Genomic DNA, 18,279 nt, shown 5'->3' with positions numbered 1-18,279 from the left:
TTTGGACAAAGAGTTCGTTGCCACATGTTTTGCCGTTTTACATTAGTGCCACGTTGCAAACAGGGATGCATGTTTTGGAAAATGTTTATTCTTTATAGACTTCCTTCTTTTCACTCTGTTATTTAGGTTAGTATTGTAGAGTAACTACAATGTTGTTGATCCATCCTCAGTTTCCTCCTATCACAGCCATTAAACTCTGGTATTTAGGTTAGTATTGTGGAGTAACTACAATGTTGTTGAACCATCCTCAGTTTCCTCCTATCACAGCCATTAAACTCTATAACTGTTTTAAAGTCACCATTGGCCTCATGATGAATTCCCTGACAGGTTTCCTTCCTCTCCGGTAACTGAGTTAGGAAGGACGCCTGTATCTTTGTAGCGACTGGGTGTATTGATACACCATCCAAACTGGAATGAATAACTTCACCATGCTCAAAGGGATATTCAATGTCTGCTTTTTAGTTTTTTTTAACCCATCTACCAATCGGTGCTCTTCTTTGAGGCATTGGAAAACCTCCCTGGTCTTTATGGTTGAATCTGTGTTTGAAATTCACTGCTCGACTGATGTGTGGGGTACAGAGATGAGGTAGACATTCATAAATCATGTTAAACACTATTATTGCACACAGAGTGAGTCCATGCAACTTATTACGTTATTATTTGTTCAGTAAATGTTTACTCCTGAACTGATTACGTTATTATTTGTTCAGTAAATATTTACTCCTGAACTGATTACGTTATTATTTGTTCAGTAAATATTTACTCCTGAACTGATTTAGTCTTGACATGACGTTGGGTTTGAATACTTATTGACTCAAGACATTTCAGCTTTTCATTTTTAATGAATTTTGTAAAAAATGTCTAAAAACATAATTCCACTTTGACATTATGGGGTATTGTGATGTCATTATGGGGTATTGTGATGTCATTATGGGGTATTGTGATGTTATTAATGGGTATTGTGATGTTATTAATGGGTATTGTGATGTCATTATAGGGTATTGTGATGTTATTAATGGGTATTGTGATGTCATTATGGGGTATTGTGATGTCATTATGGGGTATTGTGATGTCATTATAGGGTATTGTGATGTCATTATAGGGTATTGTGTGTGTAGACCAGTAACACAACATCTAAACGTAATACATTTTCAAATTCAGACTAACAACAAAATGTGGAAAAAGTCTAGGGTGGTGTGAATACTGTCAGAAGGCTCTGTACAGCCAAATGAACAGACAATTTTACCCAGCATACAGTGCAGTGACTATGCATTGTTACTGCACCGTAATCCCTGGCAGACCATCCCAAAGAGGAGTGATGGTAACATACCTGTTTCTGCATCTCTATGTTGAGCCCATAGGACATCTCGTAATACTGCAACAGAAGAGGAAACGTCATGATTATTTTGACCACAAGATTATTTAAACTAAAACGATACGAAATGACACCATATTCCCTACAGTCACTACCCATGACACCATATTCCCTACAGTCACTACCCATGACACCATATTCCCTACAGTCACTACCCATGACACCATATTCCCTACAGTCACTACCCATGACACCATATTCCCTACAGTCACTACCCATGACACCATATTCCCTACAGTCACTACCCATGACACCATATTCCCTACAGTCACTACCCATGACACCATATTCCCTACAGTCACTACAGATGGAACCATATTCCCTACAGTCACTACAGATGGATCCATATTCCCTACAGTCACTACCCATGACACCATATTCCCTAGTCACTACCCATGACACCATATTCCCTACAGTCACTACCCATGACACCATATTCCCTACAGTCACTACAGATGGAACCATATTCCCTACAGTCACTACCCATGACACCATATTCCCTACAGTCACTACAGATGGATCCATATTCCCTACAGTCACTACAGATGGAACTATATTCCCTACAGTCACTACAGATGGATCCATATTCCCTACAGTCACTACCCATGACACCATATTCCCTACAGTCACTACCCATGACACCATATTCCCTACAGTCACTACAGATGGATCCATATTCCCTACAGTCACTACCCATGACACCATATTCCCTACAGTCACTACAGATGGAACCATATTCCCTACAGTCACTACCCATGACACCATATTCCCTACAGTCACTACCCATGACACCATATTCCCTACAGTCACTACAGATGGAACCATATTCCCTACAGTCACTACAGATGGAACCCATATTCCCTACAGTCACTACCCATGACACCATATTCCCTACAGTCACTACAGATGGATCCATATTCCCTACAGTCACAACAGATGGATCCATATTCCCTACAGTCACTACAGATGGAACCATATTCCCTACAGTCACTACAGATGGAACCATATTCCCTACAGATGGAACCATATTCCCTACAGTCACTACAGATGGAACCATATTCCCTACAGTCACTACCCATGACACCATATTCCCTACAGTCACTACAGATGGATCCATATTCCCTACAGTCACTACAGATGGATCCATATTCCCTACAGTCACTACAGATGGATCCATATTCCCTACAGTCACTACAGATGGAACCATATTCCCTACAGTCACTACAGATGGAACCATATTCCCTACAGTCACTACCCATGACACCATATTCCCTACAGTCACTACAGATGGAACCATATTCCCTACAGTCACTACCCATGACACCATATTCCCTACAGTCACTACCCATGACACCATATTCCCTACAGTCACTACAGATGGATCCATATTCCCTACAGTCACAACAGATGGATCCATATTCCCTACAGTCACTACAGATGGAACCATATTCCCTACAGTCACTACCCATGACACCATATTCCCTACAGTCACTACAGATGGATCCATATTCCCTAGAGTCACAACAGATGGATCCATATTCCCTACAGTCACTACAGATGGATCCATATTCCCTACAGTCACTACAGATGGAACCATATTCCCTACAGTCACTACAGATGGAACCATATTCCCTACAGTCACTACAGATGGATCCATATTCCCTACAGTCACTACCCATGACACCATATTCCCTACAGTCACTACCCATGACACCATATTCCCTACAGTCACTACCCATGACACCATATTCCCTACAGTCACTACCCATGACACCATATTCCCTACAGTCACTACCCATGACACCATATTCCCTACAGTCACTACAGATGGATCCATATTCCCTACAGTCACTACCCATGACACCATATTCCCTACAGTCACTACAGATGGAACCCATATTCCCTACAGTCACTACCCATGACACCATATTCCCTACAGTCACTACAGATGGATCCATATTCCCTACAGTCACTACAGATGGATCCATATTCCCTACAGTCACAACAGATGGATCCATATTCCCTACAGTCACTACAGATGGAACCATATTCCCTACAGTCACTACAGATGGAACCATATTCCCTACAGTCACTACAGATGGAACCATATTCCCTACAGTCACTACAGATGGAACCATATTCCCTACAGTCACTACAGATGGAACCATATTCCCTACAGTCACTACCCATGACACCATATTCCCTACAGTCACTACAGATGGAACCATATTCCCTACAGTCACTACAGATGGATCCATATTCCCTACAGTCACTACAGATGGATCCATATTCCCTACAGTCACTACAGATGGAACCATATTCCCTACAGTCACTACAGATGGAACCATATTCCCTACAGTCACTACCCATGACACCATATTCCCTACAGTCACTACAGATGGAACCATATTCCCTACAGTCACTACAGATGGATCCATATTCCCTACAGTCACTACCCATGACACCATATTCCCTACAGTCACTACAGATGGATCCATATTCCCTACAGTCACAACAGATGGATCCATATTCCCTACAGTCACTACAGATGGATCCATATTCCCTACAGTCACTACCCATGACACCATATTCCCTACAGTCACTACCCATGACACCATATTCCCTACAGTCACTACAGATGGATCCATATTCCCTACAGTCACTACCCATGACACCATATTCCCTACAGTCACTACAGATGGAACCATATTCCCTACAGTCACTACCCATGACACCATATTCCCTACAGTCACTACCCATGACACCATATTCCCTACAGTCACTACAGATGGAACCATATTCCCTACAGTCACTACAGATGGAACCCATATTCCCTACAGTCACTACCCATGACACCATATTCCCTACAGTCACTACAGATGGATCCATATTCCCTACAGTCACAACAGATGGATCCATATTCCCTACAGTCACTACAGATGGAACCATATTCCCTACAGTCACTACAGATGGAACCATATTCCCTACAGATGGAACCATATTCCCTACAGTCACTACAGATGGAACCATATTCCCTACAGTCACTACCCATGACACCATATTCCCTACAGTCACTACAGATGGAACCATATTCCCTACAGTCACTACAGATGGATCCATATTCCCTACAGTCACTACAGATGGATCCATATTCCCTACAGTCACTACAGATGGAACCATATTCCCTACAGTCACTACAGATGGAACCATATTCCCTACAGTCACTACCCATGACACCATATTCCCTACAGTCACTACAGATGGAACCATATTCCCTACAGTCACTACCCATGACACCATATTCCCTACAGTCACTACCCATGACACCATATTCCCTACAGTCACTACAGATGGATCCATATTCCCTACAGTCACAACAGATGGATCCATATTCCCTACAGTCACTACAGATGGAACCATATTCCCTACAGTCACTACCCATGACACCATATTCCCTACAGTCACTACAGATGGATCCATATTCCCTAGAGTCACAACAGATGGATCCATATTCCCTACAGTCACTACAGATGGATCCATATTCCCTACAGTCACTACAGATGGAACCATATTCCCTACAGTCACTACAGATGGAACCATATTCCCTACAGTCACTACAGATGGATCCATATTCCCTACAGTCACTACCCATGACACCATATTCCCTACAGTCACTACCCATGACACCATATTCCCTACAGTCACTACCCATGACACCATATTCCCTACAGTCACTACCCATGACACCATATTCCCTACAGTCACTACCCATGACACCATATTCCCTACAGTCACTACAGATGGAACCATATTCCCTACAGTCACTACAGATGGATCCATATTCCCTACAGTCACTACCCATGACACCATATTCCCTACAGTCACTACAGATGGAACCCATATTCCCTACAGTCACTACCCATGACACCATATTCCCTACAGTCACTACAGATGGATCCATATTCCCTACAGTCACTACAGATGGATCCATATTCCCTACAGTCACTACAGATGGATCCATATTCCCTACAGTCACAACAGATGGATCCATATTCCCTACAGTCACTACAGATGGAACCATATTCCCTACAGTCACTACAGATGGAACCATATTCCCTACAGTCACTACAGATGGAACCATATTCCCTACAGTCACTACAGATGGAACCATATTCCCTACAGTCACTACAGATGGAACCATATTCCCTACAGTCACTACCCATGACACCATATTCCCTACAGTCACTACAGATGGAACCATATTCCCTACAGTCACTACAGATGGATCCATATTCCCTACAGTCACTACAGATGGATCCATATTCCCTACAGTCACTACAGATGGAACCATATTCCCTACAGTCACTACAGATGGAACCATATTCCCTACAGTCACTACCCATGACACCATATTCCCTACAGTCACTACAGATGGAACCATATTCCCTACAGTCACTACAGATGGATCCATATTCCCTACAGTCACTACCCATGACACCATATTCCCTACAGTCACTACAGATGGATCCATATTCCCTACAGTCACAACAGATGGATCCATATTCCCTACAGTCACTACAGATGGAACCATATTCCCTACAGTCACTACCCATGACACCATATTCCCTACAGTCACTACAGATGGATCCATATTCCCTAGAGTCACAACAGATGGATCCATATTCCCTACAGTCACTACAGATGGATCCATATTCCCTACAGTCACTACAGATGGAACCATATTCCCTACAGTCACTACAGATGGAACCATATTCCCTACAGTCACTACAGATGGATCCATATTCCCTACAGTCACTACCCATGACACCATATTCCCTACAGTCACTACCCATGACACCATATTCCCTACAGTCACTACCCATGACACCATATTCCCTACAGTCACTACAGATGGATCCATATTCCCTACAGTCACTACCCATGACACCATATTCCCTACAGTCACTACAGATGGAACCATATTCCCTACAGTCACTACCCATGACACCATATTCCCTACATCACACTACACATGGCATTTGAGCTGTTCTTGCCATAATATTGACTTGGTCTTTTACCAAATAGGACTGTCTACTGTACACCACCCCTACCTTGTCACAACACAACTGATTGGCTCACACGCATTAAGAAGGAAAGAAATTCCACAAATTAACTGAAGGCACACCTGTTAATTGAAATGCATTCCATGTGACTACCTCGTGAAGCTGGTTGAGAGAACGCCAAGAGTGTGCAAAGCTGTCATCAAGGCAAAGAGTAGCTACTTTGAAGAATCTCAAATATAAAATATATTTTGATTTGTTTATGATTCCATATGTTTTATTTCATAGTTTTTGTCATCTAATGTAGAAAATAGTAAAAAAATAAAAATAAAAATAAAAAACCTTGAATGATTAGATGTTGTAAAACGTTTGACCAACAGTGTAAAAAAAATAAAGACAAAAATTCCCCAAATGAGTGGATTGGGCCTTTACACCTCCTGTATCAACGGAAAACTAACAGTCTACTGACAGGGGCCTAAACCAATAGCAGAGCATGGAAGGGGCCTAAACCAATAGCAGAGCAAGGAAGGATGAGGATTAAAACAACAGAACAGCAGTGAGGATTAAAACAACAGAACAGCAGTGAGGATTAAAACAACAGAACAGGATGAGGATTAAAACAACAGAACAGGATGTGGATTAAAACAACAGAACAGGATGAGGATTAAAACAACAGAACAGGATGAGGATGAAAACAACAGAACAGGATGTGGATTAAAACAACAGAACAGGATGAGGATTAAAACAACAGAACAGGATGAGGATTAAAACAACAGAACAGGATGAGGATGAAAACAACAGAACAGCAGTGAGGATTAAAACAACAGAACAGGATGTGGATTAAAACAACAGAACAGGATGTGGATGAAAACAACAGAACAGGATGAGGATGAAAACAACAGAACAGGATGAGGATTAAAACAACAGAACAGGATGAGGATTAAAACAGAACAGAACAGGATGAGGATTAAAACAGAACAGAACAGGATGAGGATTAAAACAACAGAACAGGATGAGGATGAAAACAACAGAACAGGATGAGGATGAAAACAACAGAACAGGATGAGGATTAAAACAACAGAACAGGATGAGGATTAAAACAACAGAACAGAATGAGGATTAAAACAACAGAACAGGATGAGGATGAAAACAACAGAACAGGATGTGGATTAAAACAACAGAACAGGATGAGGATTAAAACAACAGAACAGGATGAGGATGAAAACAACAGAACAGGATGAGGATGAAAACAACAGAACAGGATGAGGATTAAAACAACAGAACAGGATGAGGATTAAAACAACAGAACAGGGATGAGGATGAAAACAGAACAGCAGTGGGTAGTGAGGGAGGGAAGAGGCTAGGTAAACATTTCAATACAAATGTGGAGAAAGAGAGGCAGCAGTAGCTCCTACATTTAGCCCTGCACAGTGCTGTCTATCTCCAACTGAAATGGTACCCTATGGCCTACAGAGTAGTGCACTACTTTTGACAGGGGAAATTAGCACTCTACTGCCCATACAGTAGTGCACTATATAGCGAATAGGTTGCCATTTGGGGCACAGTCCGTCTAAGGAATCTGGTTACACCAGGGAGGGCCAGTGTCTCTCTGATCTGCTATCAGACATACCAGCTCTCTCCTCGTCTTGTCTTGGTTCAAAGGTCATTTTGGAAGAAGCTAATGGACTGAATAGTACATTGAGCTTCTCAAAGTAATTGCACACACACACACACACACACACACACACAGGAAATCCATTTCTGCCCCTGAGTCTCTGACCGCCGCTGCCTGTGGTCTCGATGGATTACATGTCACTCACACACACACACACACACACACACACACACACACACACACACACACACACGCACGCACGCACGCACACACACACCTGCCTGAGGTATCAGAGGAGAACAGAGCAACATAGTTCAACTGAGCAAATAGACATTTCTGTGTGTTCTTCTAGACGTGTGTGTGTGTGTGTTCTTCTAGATGTGTGTGTGTGTGTGTGTGTGTATGTTCTTCTAGATGTGTGTGTGTGTTCTTCTAGACGTGTGTGTGTGTGTGTTCTTCTAGACGTGTGTGTGTGTGTGTTCTTCTAGACGTGTGTGTGTGTGTGTTCTTCTAGACGTGTGTGTGTGTGTGTGTGTGTGTGTGTGTGTGTGTGTGTGTGTGTGTGTGTGTGTGTGTTCTTCTAGACGTGTGTGTGTGTGTTCTTCTAGGTGTGTGTGTGTGTGTGTGTGTGTGTGTGTGTGTGTGTGTGTGTGTGTTCTTCTAGACGTGTGTGTGTGTGTTCTTCTAGGTGTGTGTGTGTGTGTTCTTCTAGGTGTGTGTGTGTGTTCTTCTAGGTGTGTGTGTGTTCTTCTAGGTGTGTGTGTGTGTGTGTGTGTTCTTCTAGATGTGTGTGTGTGTGTGTTCTTCTAGACGTGTGGTTCCCAAATGTTTTATAGTCCTGTACCCCCTCTAGCACCAGGGTCAGCTGTACCCCCTCTAGCACCCCCTCTAGCACCAGGGTCAGCTGTACCCCTTCTAGCATCAGGGTCAGCTGTACCCCTTCTAGCACCAGGGTCAGCTGTAGCCCCTCTAGCACCAGGGTCATCTGTACCCCCTCTAGCACCAGGGTCAGCTGTAGCCCCTCTAGCACCAGGGTCAGCTGTAGCCCCTCTAGCACCAGGGTCAGCTGTAGCCCCTCTAGCACCAGGGTCAGCTGTAGCCCCTCTAGCACCAGGGTCAGCTGTAGCCCCTCTAGCACCAGGGTCAGCTGTAGCCCCTCTAGCACCAGGGTCAGCTGTAGCCCCTCTAGCACCAGGGTCAGCTGTAGCCCCTCTAGCACCAGGGTCAGCTGTACCCCCTCTAGCACCAGGGTCAACTGTAGCCCCTCTAGCACCAGGGTCAGCTGTAGCCCCTCTAGCACCAGGGTCAGCTGTAGCCCCTCTAGCACCAGGGTCAGCTGTAGCCCCTCTAGCACCAGGGTCAGCTGTACCCCCTCTAGCACCAGGGTCACCTGTACCCCCTCTAGCACCAGGGTCAGCTGTACCCCCTCTAGCACCAGGGTCAGCTGTACCCCCTCTAGCACCAGGGTCAGCTGTACCCCCTCTAGCACCAGGGTCAGCTGTACCCCCTCTAGCACCAGGGTCAGCTGTACCCCCTCTAGCACCAGGGTCACCTGTACCCCCTCTAGCACCAGGGTCAGCTGTACCCCCTCTAGCACCAGGGTCACCTGTACCCCCTCTAGCACCAGGGTCAGCTGTACCCCCTCTAGCACCCCTTCTAGCACCAGGGTCAGCTGTACCCCCTCTAGCACCCCTTCTAGCACCAGGGTCAGCTGTACCCCCTCTAGCACCCCTTCTAGCACCAGGGTCAGCTGTACCCCCTCTAGCACCCCTTCTAGCACCAGGGTCAGCTGTACCCCCTCTAGCACCCCTTCTAGCACCAGGGTCAGCTGTACCCCCTCTAGCACCCCTTCTAGCACCAGGGTCAGCTGTACCCCCTCTAGCACCCCTTCTAGCACCAGGGTCAGCTGTAGCCCCTCTAGCACCAGGGTCAGCTGTACCCCCTCTAGCACCAGTGTCAAATGGATTTTTGTTTTGTTGCCATCATTATAAGCCTGCCGCACACACTACTCTTTCTTTAACCCTCTTACATATAAAACCTTATTTGTTCATTGAAAATGGTGAATAACTCACCACAGGTTAATGAGAAGGGTGTGCTTGAAAGGATGCACATAACTCTGCAATGTTGGGTTGTAATTGGAGAGAGTCTCAGTCTTAAATCATTTTCCACACACAGTCTGTGCCTGTATTTAGTGTTCATGCTAGTGAGGGCCGAGAATCCACTCCCACATAGGTACGTGGTTGCAAAGGGCATCAGTGTCTTAACAGCGCGATTTGCCAAGGCAGGATACTCTGAGCGCAGCCCTATCCAGAAATCAGGCAGAGGCTTCTGATTCTATTACATTTTCACAGAATCACTTGTTGCAATTTGATGAGACTCTCTTGTTCAGATATCGGTAAGTGGACTGGAGGCAGGGCATGAAAGGGATAATGAATCCAGTTGTTTGTGTCGTCCGTTTCTGGAAAGTACCTGCGTAATTGAGCACTCAACTCCCTCAGGTGCTTCGCTATATCACATTTGACATTGTCTGTAAGCTTGAGTTCATTTGCACACAAAAAAATCATACAATGATGGAAAGACCTGTGTGTTGTCCTTGTTAATGCAGACAGAGAAGAGGTCCAACTTCTTAATCATAGCCTCAAATTTGTCCCGCACATTGAATACAGTTGCAGAGAGTCCCTGTGATTTATAGATTCAAATCATTCAGACGAGAAAATACATCACGCAGATAGGCCAGTCCTGTGAGAAACCCGTCCTCATGCAAGCGGTCAGACAAGTGAACATGATGGTCAGTAAAGAAAACTTTAAGCTCGTCTCTCAATTTAAAAAAAAACATGTCAATACTTTGCCCCTTGATAACCAGCGCACTTCTTCTGTGTGTTGTGAAAGCGTTACATGGTCGCTGCCCATATCATTGCATAGTGCAGAAAAAACACCAGAGTTCAGGGGCCTTGCTTCAACAAAGTGAACCATTTTCACTGCTGTCTTTCAGGCGGTCAGGCATTCCCTTGGCAGCAAGAGCCTCTCTGTGGATGCTGCAGTTTACCCAAGAGCCTCTAGGGGGATGCTGCAGTGTACCCAAGAGCCTCTCGGTGGATGCTGTAGTGGACCCAAGTGGCGTCGGGAGCAACTGCTTGCACGCGTGTTACCACTCCACTATGTCTCCCTGTCATGGCTTTTACACCATCAGTACAGATACCAACACATCTTGACCACCAAAGTCCATTTGATGTCACAAAGCTGTCCAGTACTTAAAAAATATCCTCTCCTGTTGTCCTGGTTACCAGTGGTTTGCAGAAGAGTCCAGATGTCCTCCTTAATTGACCCCCCCGTAAACGTAACAGACATATACCAGGAGCTGTGCCAGGCCTGTTGACTCATCCAGCTGTAACAGACATACCAGGAGCTGTGCCAGGCCTGTTGACTCATCCAGCTGTAACAGACATACCAGGAGCTGTGCCAGGCCTGTTGACTCATCCAGCTGTAACAGACATATACCAGGAGCTGTGCCATGTCTGTTGACTCATCCAGCTGTAACAGACATACCAGGAGCTGTGCCAGGCCTGTTGACTCATCCAGCTGTAACGGACATATACCAGGAGCTGTGCCAGGCCTGTTGACTCATCCAGCTGTAACAGACATATACCAGGAGCTGTGCCAGGCCCACCACGTCTGTTGACTCATCCAGCTGTAACGGACATATACCAGGAGCTGTGCCAGGCCCACCCCGTCTGTTGACTCATCCAGCTGTAACAGACATATACCAGGAGCTGTGCCAGGCCCACCACGTCTGTTGACTCATCCAGCTGTAACAGACATATACCAGGAGCTGTGCCAGGCCCACCACGTCTGTTGACTCATCCAGCTGTAACAGACATATACCAGGAGCTGTGCCAGGCCCACCACGTCTGTTGACTCATCCAGCTGTAACAGACATACCAGGAGCTGTGCCAGGCCTGTTGACTCATCCAGCTGTAACAGACATATACCAGGAGCTGTGCCAGGCCCGCCTCGTCTGTTGACTCATCCAGCTGTAACAGACATATACCAGGAGCTGTGCCAGGCCCGCCTCGTCTGTTGACTCATCCAGCTGTAACAGACATATACCAGGAGCTGTGCCAGGCCTGTTGACTCATCCAGCTGTAACAGACATATACCAGGAGCTGTGCCAGGCCTGTTGACTCATCCAGCTGTAACGGACATATACCAGGAGCTGTGCCAGGCCCACCACGCCTGTTGACTCATCCAGCTGTAACAGACATAGACCAGGAGCTGTGCCAGGCCTGTTGACTCATCCAGCTGTAACAGACATATACCAGGAGCTGTGCCAGGCCTGTTGACTCATCCAGCTGTAACAGACATATACCAGGAGCTGTGCCAGGCCTGTTGACTCATCCAGCTGTAACAGACATATACCAGGAGCTGTGCCAGGCCTGTTGACTCATCCAGCTGTAATGCATATAATTCACTGGCTGTTGTGTGAAGCAGTAATTGTTTCAAAACATCTCCTGCCACGTCACTGATACATCGTGAAAGTGCTGTTTGATGAAGACATTGTCTGTATAGTTTACTTGGGCCTTTTCCACCCAGCATTGTAACAGCAGGAAGAATGAAGTCCTCCACAATAGTATGGGACTTGCCTGTCCTAGTCAGTCAGTAGCTCACCATACAAGATGCTTCCAGGCCCTTCTTACTAATGGTATCTGTTGCTTTTATACGTCTTACTACTCTAAAGTCTTTATATTTGCACAAAAAACTTCCGTGACTTATTTTTCCAATTTGAAAGGTTTCATTTCTAATGAACTAGACACAGGTCGTTCAACCCCAACATTTAATCCTAGTAAAAATTCCCTGTTTTAGGTCAGTTAGGATAACCACTTTATTTTAAGAATGTGAAATGTCAGAATAATAGTACAGAGAATGATTTATTTCAGCTTTTATTTCTTTCATCACATTCCCAGTGGGTCAGAAGTTTACATACACTCAATTAGCATTTGGTAGCATTGTCTTTAAATGGTTGAACTTGGGTCAAACGTGTTGGGTAGCCTTCCACAAGCTTCTCGCAATAAGTTGGGTGAATTTTGGCCCATTCCTCCTGACAGAGCTGGTGTAACTGAGTCAGGTTTGTAGACCTCCTTGCCCGCACACACTTTTTCAGTTCTGCCCACACATTATCTATAGAATTGAGGTCAGGGCTTTGTGATGGCCACTCCAATACCCTGACTTTGTTGTCCTTAAGCCATTTTAACACAACTTTGGAAGTATGCTTAGGGTCATTGTCCATTTGGAAGACCCATTTGCGACCAAGCTTTAACTTCCTGACTGATGTCTTCAGATGTTGCTTCAATATATCCACGTCATTTTCCTACCTCATGATGCCATCTATTTTGTGAAGTGCACCAGTCCCTCCTGCAGCAAAGCACCCCCACAACATGATGCTGCCACCCCCGTGCTTCACGGTTGGGATGGTGTTCTTCGGCTTGCAAGCCTTCCCATTTTTCCTCCAAACACAACGATGGTCATTATGGCTAAACAGTTCAGAGGACAAGAAAACATTTCTCCAAAAAAGTACGATCTTTGTCCCCATGTGCAGTTGCAAACTGTAGTCTGGCTTTTTTATGGCGGTTTTGGAGCAGTGGCTTCTTCCTTGCTGAGCGGCCTTTCAGGTTATGTCGATATAGGACTCGTTTTACTGTGGATATAGATACTTTTGTACCTGTTTCCTCCAGCATCTTCACAAGGTCCTTTGCTGTTGTTCTGGGATTTATTTGCACTTTTCGTACCAAAGTACGTTCATCTCTAGGAGACAGAACGCGTCTCCTTCCTGAGCGGTATGACGGCTGCGTGGTCCCATGGTGTTTATACTTGCGTACTATTGTTTGTACAGATGAACGCGGTACCTTCAGGTGTTTGGAAATTGCTCCCAAGGATGAACCAGACTTGATTTCTTTTGATCTTCCCATGATGTCAAGCAAAGAGGCACTGAGTTTACAGGTAGGCCTTGAAATACTTCCTCAGGTACACCTCCAATTAACCCAAATGATGTCAATTAGCCTATCAGAAGCTTCTAAAGCCATTAAATCATTTTCTGGAATTTTCCAAGCTGTTTAAAGGCACAGTCAACTTAATGTATGTAAACTTCTGACCCACTGGAATTGTGATACAGTGAATTATAAGTGAAATAATCTGTCTGGAAACAATTGTTGTAAAAATGATTTGTGTCATGCACAAAGTAGATGTCCTAACCGACTCGCCAAAACTATAGTTTGTTAACAAGAAATGTGTGGAGTGGTTGAAAAACGGGTTTTAATGACTCCTAACCTAAGTGTATGTAAACTTCAGACTTCAACTGTATCAACCACAGGCACAACACACACCCCTATCAACCACAGGCACAACACACACCCCTATCAACCACAGGCACAACACACACCCCTGTCAACCACAGGCACAACACACACCCCTGTCAACCAGCTACCGGGCGGTACCGGTGATACCGGTTTCTTAACAGCTTCTACCCCCGAGCCATAACACTCCTGAACAGCTCATAAAAGGGCTACCCAGACCCTCTTTTACACTGCTGCTACTCTCTGTTTATTATCTATGCATAGTCACTTTAATAACTCTACCTACAAGTACATATTACCTGAATTACCTCGACTAACCTGTGTCCCCCACACATTGACTCTGTACCGGTACCCTCTGTATATAGCCAGAGCCGGTACAGAGTCAATGTGGAGGCTATATACAGGGGGTACCGGTACAGAGTCAATGTGGAGGCTATATACAGGGGGTACCGGTACAGAGTCAATGTGGAGGCTATATACAGGGGGTACCGGTACAGAGTCAATGTGGAGGCTATATACAGGGGGTACCGGTACAGAGTCAATGTGGAGGCTATATACAGGGGGTACCGGTACAGAGTCAATGTGGAGGCTATATACAGGGTGTTACGGTACAGAGTCAATGTGGAGGCTATATACAGGGGGTACCGGTACAGAGTCAATGTGGAGGCTATATACAGGGAGTACCGGTACAGAGTCAATGTGGAGGCTATATACAGGGTATTACGGTACCGAGTCAATGTGGAGGCTATATACAGGGTATTACGGTACAGAGTCAATGTGGAGGCTATATACAGGGTGTTACGGTACAGAGTCAATGTGGAGGCTATATACAGGGGGTACCGGTATAATGCCTCGCTATTGTTATTTTACTGCTGCTGTTTATTTATTTGTTACTTTTATTTACAAAATTTTACTTAACACTTATTTTCTTAAAATGTCTTAAAGCACTGTTGGTTAAGGGCTTGTAAGTCGACACCTGTTGTAGTCAGCATTTCACAGTAAAGTCAACACCTGTTGTAGTCAGCATTTCACTGTAAAGTAAGAACACCTGTTGTAGTCAGCATTTCACTGTAAAGTAAGAACACCTGTTGTAGTCAGCATTTCACAGTAAAGTAAGAACACCTGTTGTAGTCAGCATTTCACAGTAAAGTCAACACCTGTTGTAGTCAGCATTTCACTGTAAAGTAAGAACACCTGTTGTAGTCAGCATTTCACAGTAAAGTCAACACCTGTTGTATTCAGCGCATGTAACAAATAACATTTGAGGTATGAGACACCACACACACACACCTATCAACCACATGTACAACACACACACACACACACGAAGCACAGAAAGGTACATGAAACACAGAGGTGAAGATAATGCCTCGACAAGCCTGTTCATTCAGACCCTTAATGATCTCTTACCATGACATAGTGACGTTGCATCTCTGTCTTCTCATTGGACAGCTTGTCGTACTCCACCTTAAGACTTTAAACAGGGAAACAAGGTGTCAATTTACAGGCGTCTCTCTGAATCCCTCCCCCACCTCCTCCCCCACCTCCTCCCCCACCTCCTCCTCCCCAATGGTACCGTATTCCAATGGGCTCTGGTCCAAAGTAGTGCACTATATAGGGAATAGGGCCCTGGTCCAAAGTAGTGCACTATATAGGGAATAGGGCCCTGGTCTATAGTAGTGTACTATATAGGGAATAGGGCTATGGTCTAAAGTAGTGTACTATATAGGGAATAAGGCTCTGGTCTAAAGTAGTGTACTATATAGGGAATAGGGCTCTGGTCTAAAGTAGTGTACTATATAGGGAATAGGGCTCTGGTCTAAAGTAGTGCACTATATAGGCAATAGAGTTCTATAGGGCTCTGGTCTAAAGTAGTGCACTACATAGGCAATAGGGCTCCATTAAGGACGACCTGCTGTGCCGGCCCCTTCCATAAATCACTGTCAGTCAGTCTAGTTTGAAAACACTTTACACATTGTTGCATTTGTCAACTTCAGCGCCTTAATTTTCTGAAAACGGCAGCAACATTGAGCGGTCAAACACAGGGCTAATTAACTCTCCTGATTTAGATGAGTTTGCAAATAATAAAGTAGAGCCAGGTAATATAAAACGTTCTGTTCAAATCAGATCTCGCTCCGTGTCTGTAAGAGACAATTACCACAGTGAAGATTCGGGCCAAAGCTTTTAAACCATATCCAAGCTTTTCCATATTGATGGACTAGCACCTAAAAGGAAATCACAAACGTAGCGAATTCAGTTCGGGATGACACGCAAAACTCTATGTCGACCATTTATTGAATTAATTTTTTTACAGGGAGCACGTGTGCGAGTTGAACAATTTCGGGAGTACACAAAATAAATTTAGGAGAACAATGAAAAAAATATTTTTAGGTAATAAGACGTTTTTCATTTGCAGTAGTGAGGCAAGACAGTGGTGAATCTCCACTCGGGGGGGGGGGGGGGGCTGCTGTACAGTGAAGTAAATCATCTGGGTGATGCGTTTCCAAAGGCACACTTGGTGCTCCTAAATTTTAATTCCAGGGCGCAGCTGAAAACATTTAGCCACATATGCTGGTAGAATGGTCGTACTGCAAAAGCCCTGGAAAGGCTACCATATTGCAATGAAATAGGCTTATATGTGACTTGTTATCTGTGATATTGGGCCTGCAGGAACTGACTAGTTTACCTGTGATACTGGGCCTGCAGGAACTGACTAGTTTACCTGTGATACTGGGCCTGCAGGAACTGACTAGTTTACCTGTGATACTGGGCCTGCAGGAACTGACTAGTTTACCTGTGATACTGGGCCTGCAGGAACTAACTAGTTACCTGTGATATTGGGCCTGCATTGAACTGACTAGTTATCTGTGATATTGGGCCTGCATTGAACTGACTAGTTATCTGTGATATTGGGCCTGCATTGAACTGACTAGTTATCTGGGATACTGGGCCTGCAGGAACTGACTAGCTAACTGTGATACTGGGCCTGCAGGAACTGACTAGCTAACTGTGATACTGGGCCTGCAGGAACTGACTAGCTAACTGTGATACTGGGCCTGCAGGAACTGACTAGCTAACTGTGATACTGGGCCTGCAGGAACTGACTAGCTAACTGTGATACTGGGCCTGCAGGAACTGACTAGTTACCTGTGATACTGGGCCTGCAGGAACTGACTAGTTACCTGTGATATTGGGCCTGCATTGAACTGACTAGTTATCTGTGATATTGGGCCTGCATTGAACTGACTAGTTATCTGTGATACTGGGCCTGCAGGAATTGACTAGCTAACTGTGATACTGGGCCTGCAGGAACTGACTAGCTAACTGTGATACTGGGCCTGCAGGAACTGACTAGCTAACTGTGATACTGGGCCTGCAGGAACTGACTAGCTAACTGTGATACTGGGCCTGCAGGAACTGACTAGTTTACCTGTGATACTGGGCCTGCAGGAACTGACTAGTTTACCTGTGATACTGGGCCTGCAGGAACTGACTAGTTATCTGTGATATTGGGCCTGCAGGGAACTAACTAGTTATCTGTGATATTGGGCCTGCATGGAACTAACTAGTTATCTGTGATATTGGGCCTGCAGGAACTAACTAGTTATCTGTGATATTGGGCCTGCATGGAACTAACTAGTTATCTGTGATATTGGGCCTGCAGGAACTAACTAGTTATCTGTGATATTGGGCCTGCAGGAACTGACCAGTTATCTGTGATACTGGGCCTGCAGGAACTGACCAGTTATCTGTGATACTGGGCCTGCAGGAACTGACCAGTTATCTGTGATACTGGGCCTGCAGGAACTAACTAGTTACCTGTGATACTGGGCCTGCAGGAACTGAAACTCGTCCTTGATCCTGTCGCAGGACTCTGCTACG

The 18,279-nt window shown here is 45.0% G+C and overlaps 1 protein-coding gene across 1 annotated transcript in view; it reads right to left on the bottom strand.

Moving 5' to 3' along the window:
• The window catches only part of LOC139406299 (TLE family member 3, transcriptional corepressor a), a 105,061-nt gene that overhangs the window by 85,041 nt on the left and 1,741 nt on the right, over nucleotides 1–18,279 (bottom strand). The window contains exons 2-4 of the mRNA XM_071148763.1: nucleotides 18,217–18,279; nucleotides 15,808–15,871; nucleotides 1,331–1,375 (exon numbers count right to left, since the gene is read on the bottom strand). The exon at nucleotides 18,217–18,279 is cut by the window's right edge and continues 44 nt beyond it. Coding sequence (XP_071004864.1) covers nucleotides 1,331–1,375; nucleotides 15,808–15,871; nucleotides 18,217–18,279 — 172 coding nt within the window. The remainder of the gene's footprint in view (nucleotides 1–1,330; nucleotides 1,376–15,807; nucleotides 15,872–18,216) is intronic.

This window comes from Oncorhynchus clarkii, chromosome 4 (assembly GCF_045791955.1).
Source record: "Oncorhynchus clarkii lewisi isolate Uvic-CL-2024 chromosome 4, UVic_Ocla_1.0, whole genome shotgun sequence".
NCBI classification, from domain to species: domain Eukaryota; kingdom Metazoa; phylum Chordata; class Actinopteri; order Salmoniformes; family Salmonidae; genus Oncorhynchus; species Oncorhynchus clarkii.
This window is presented reverse-complemented; position numbering and strand designations above follow the sequence as displayed.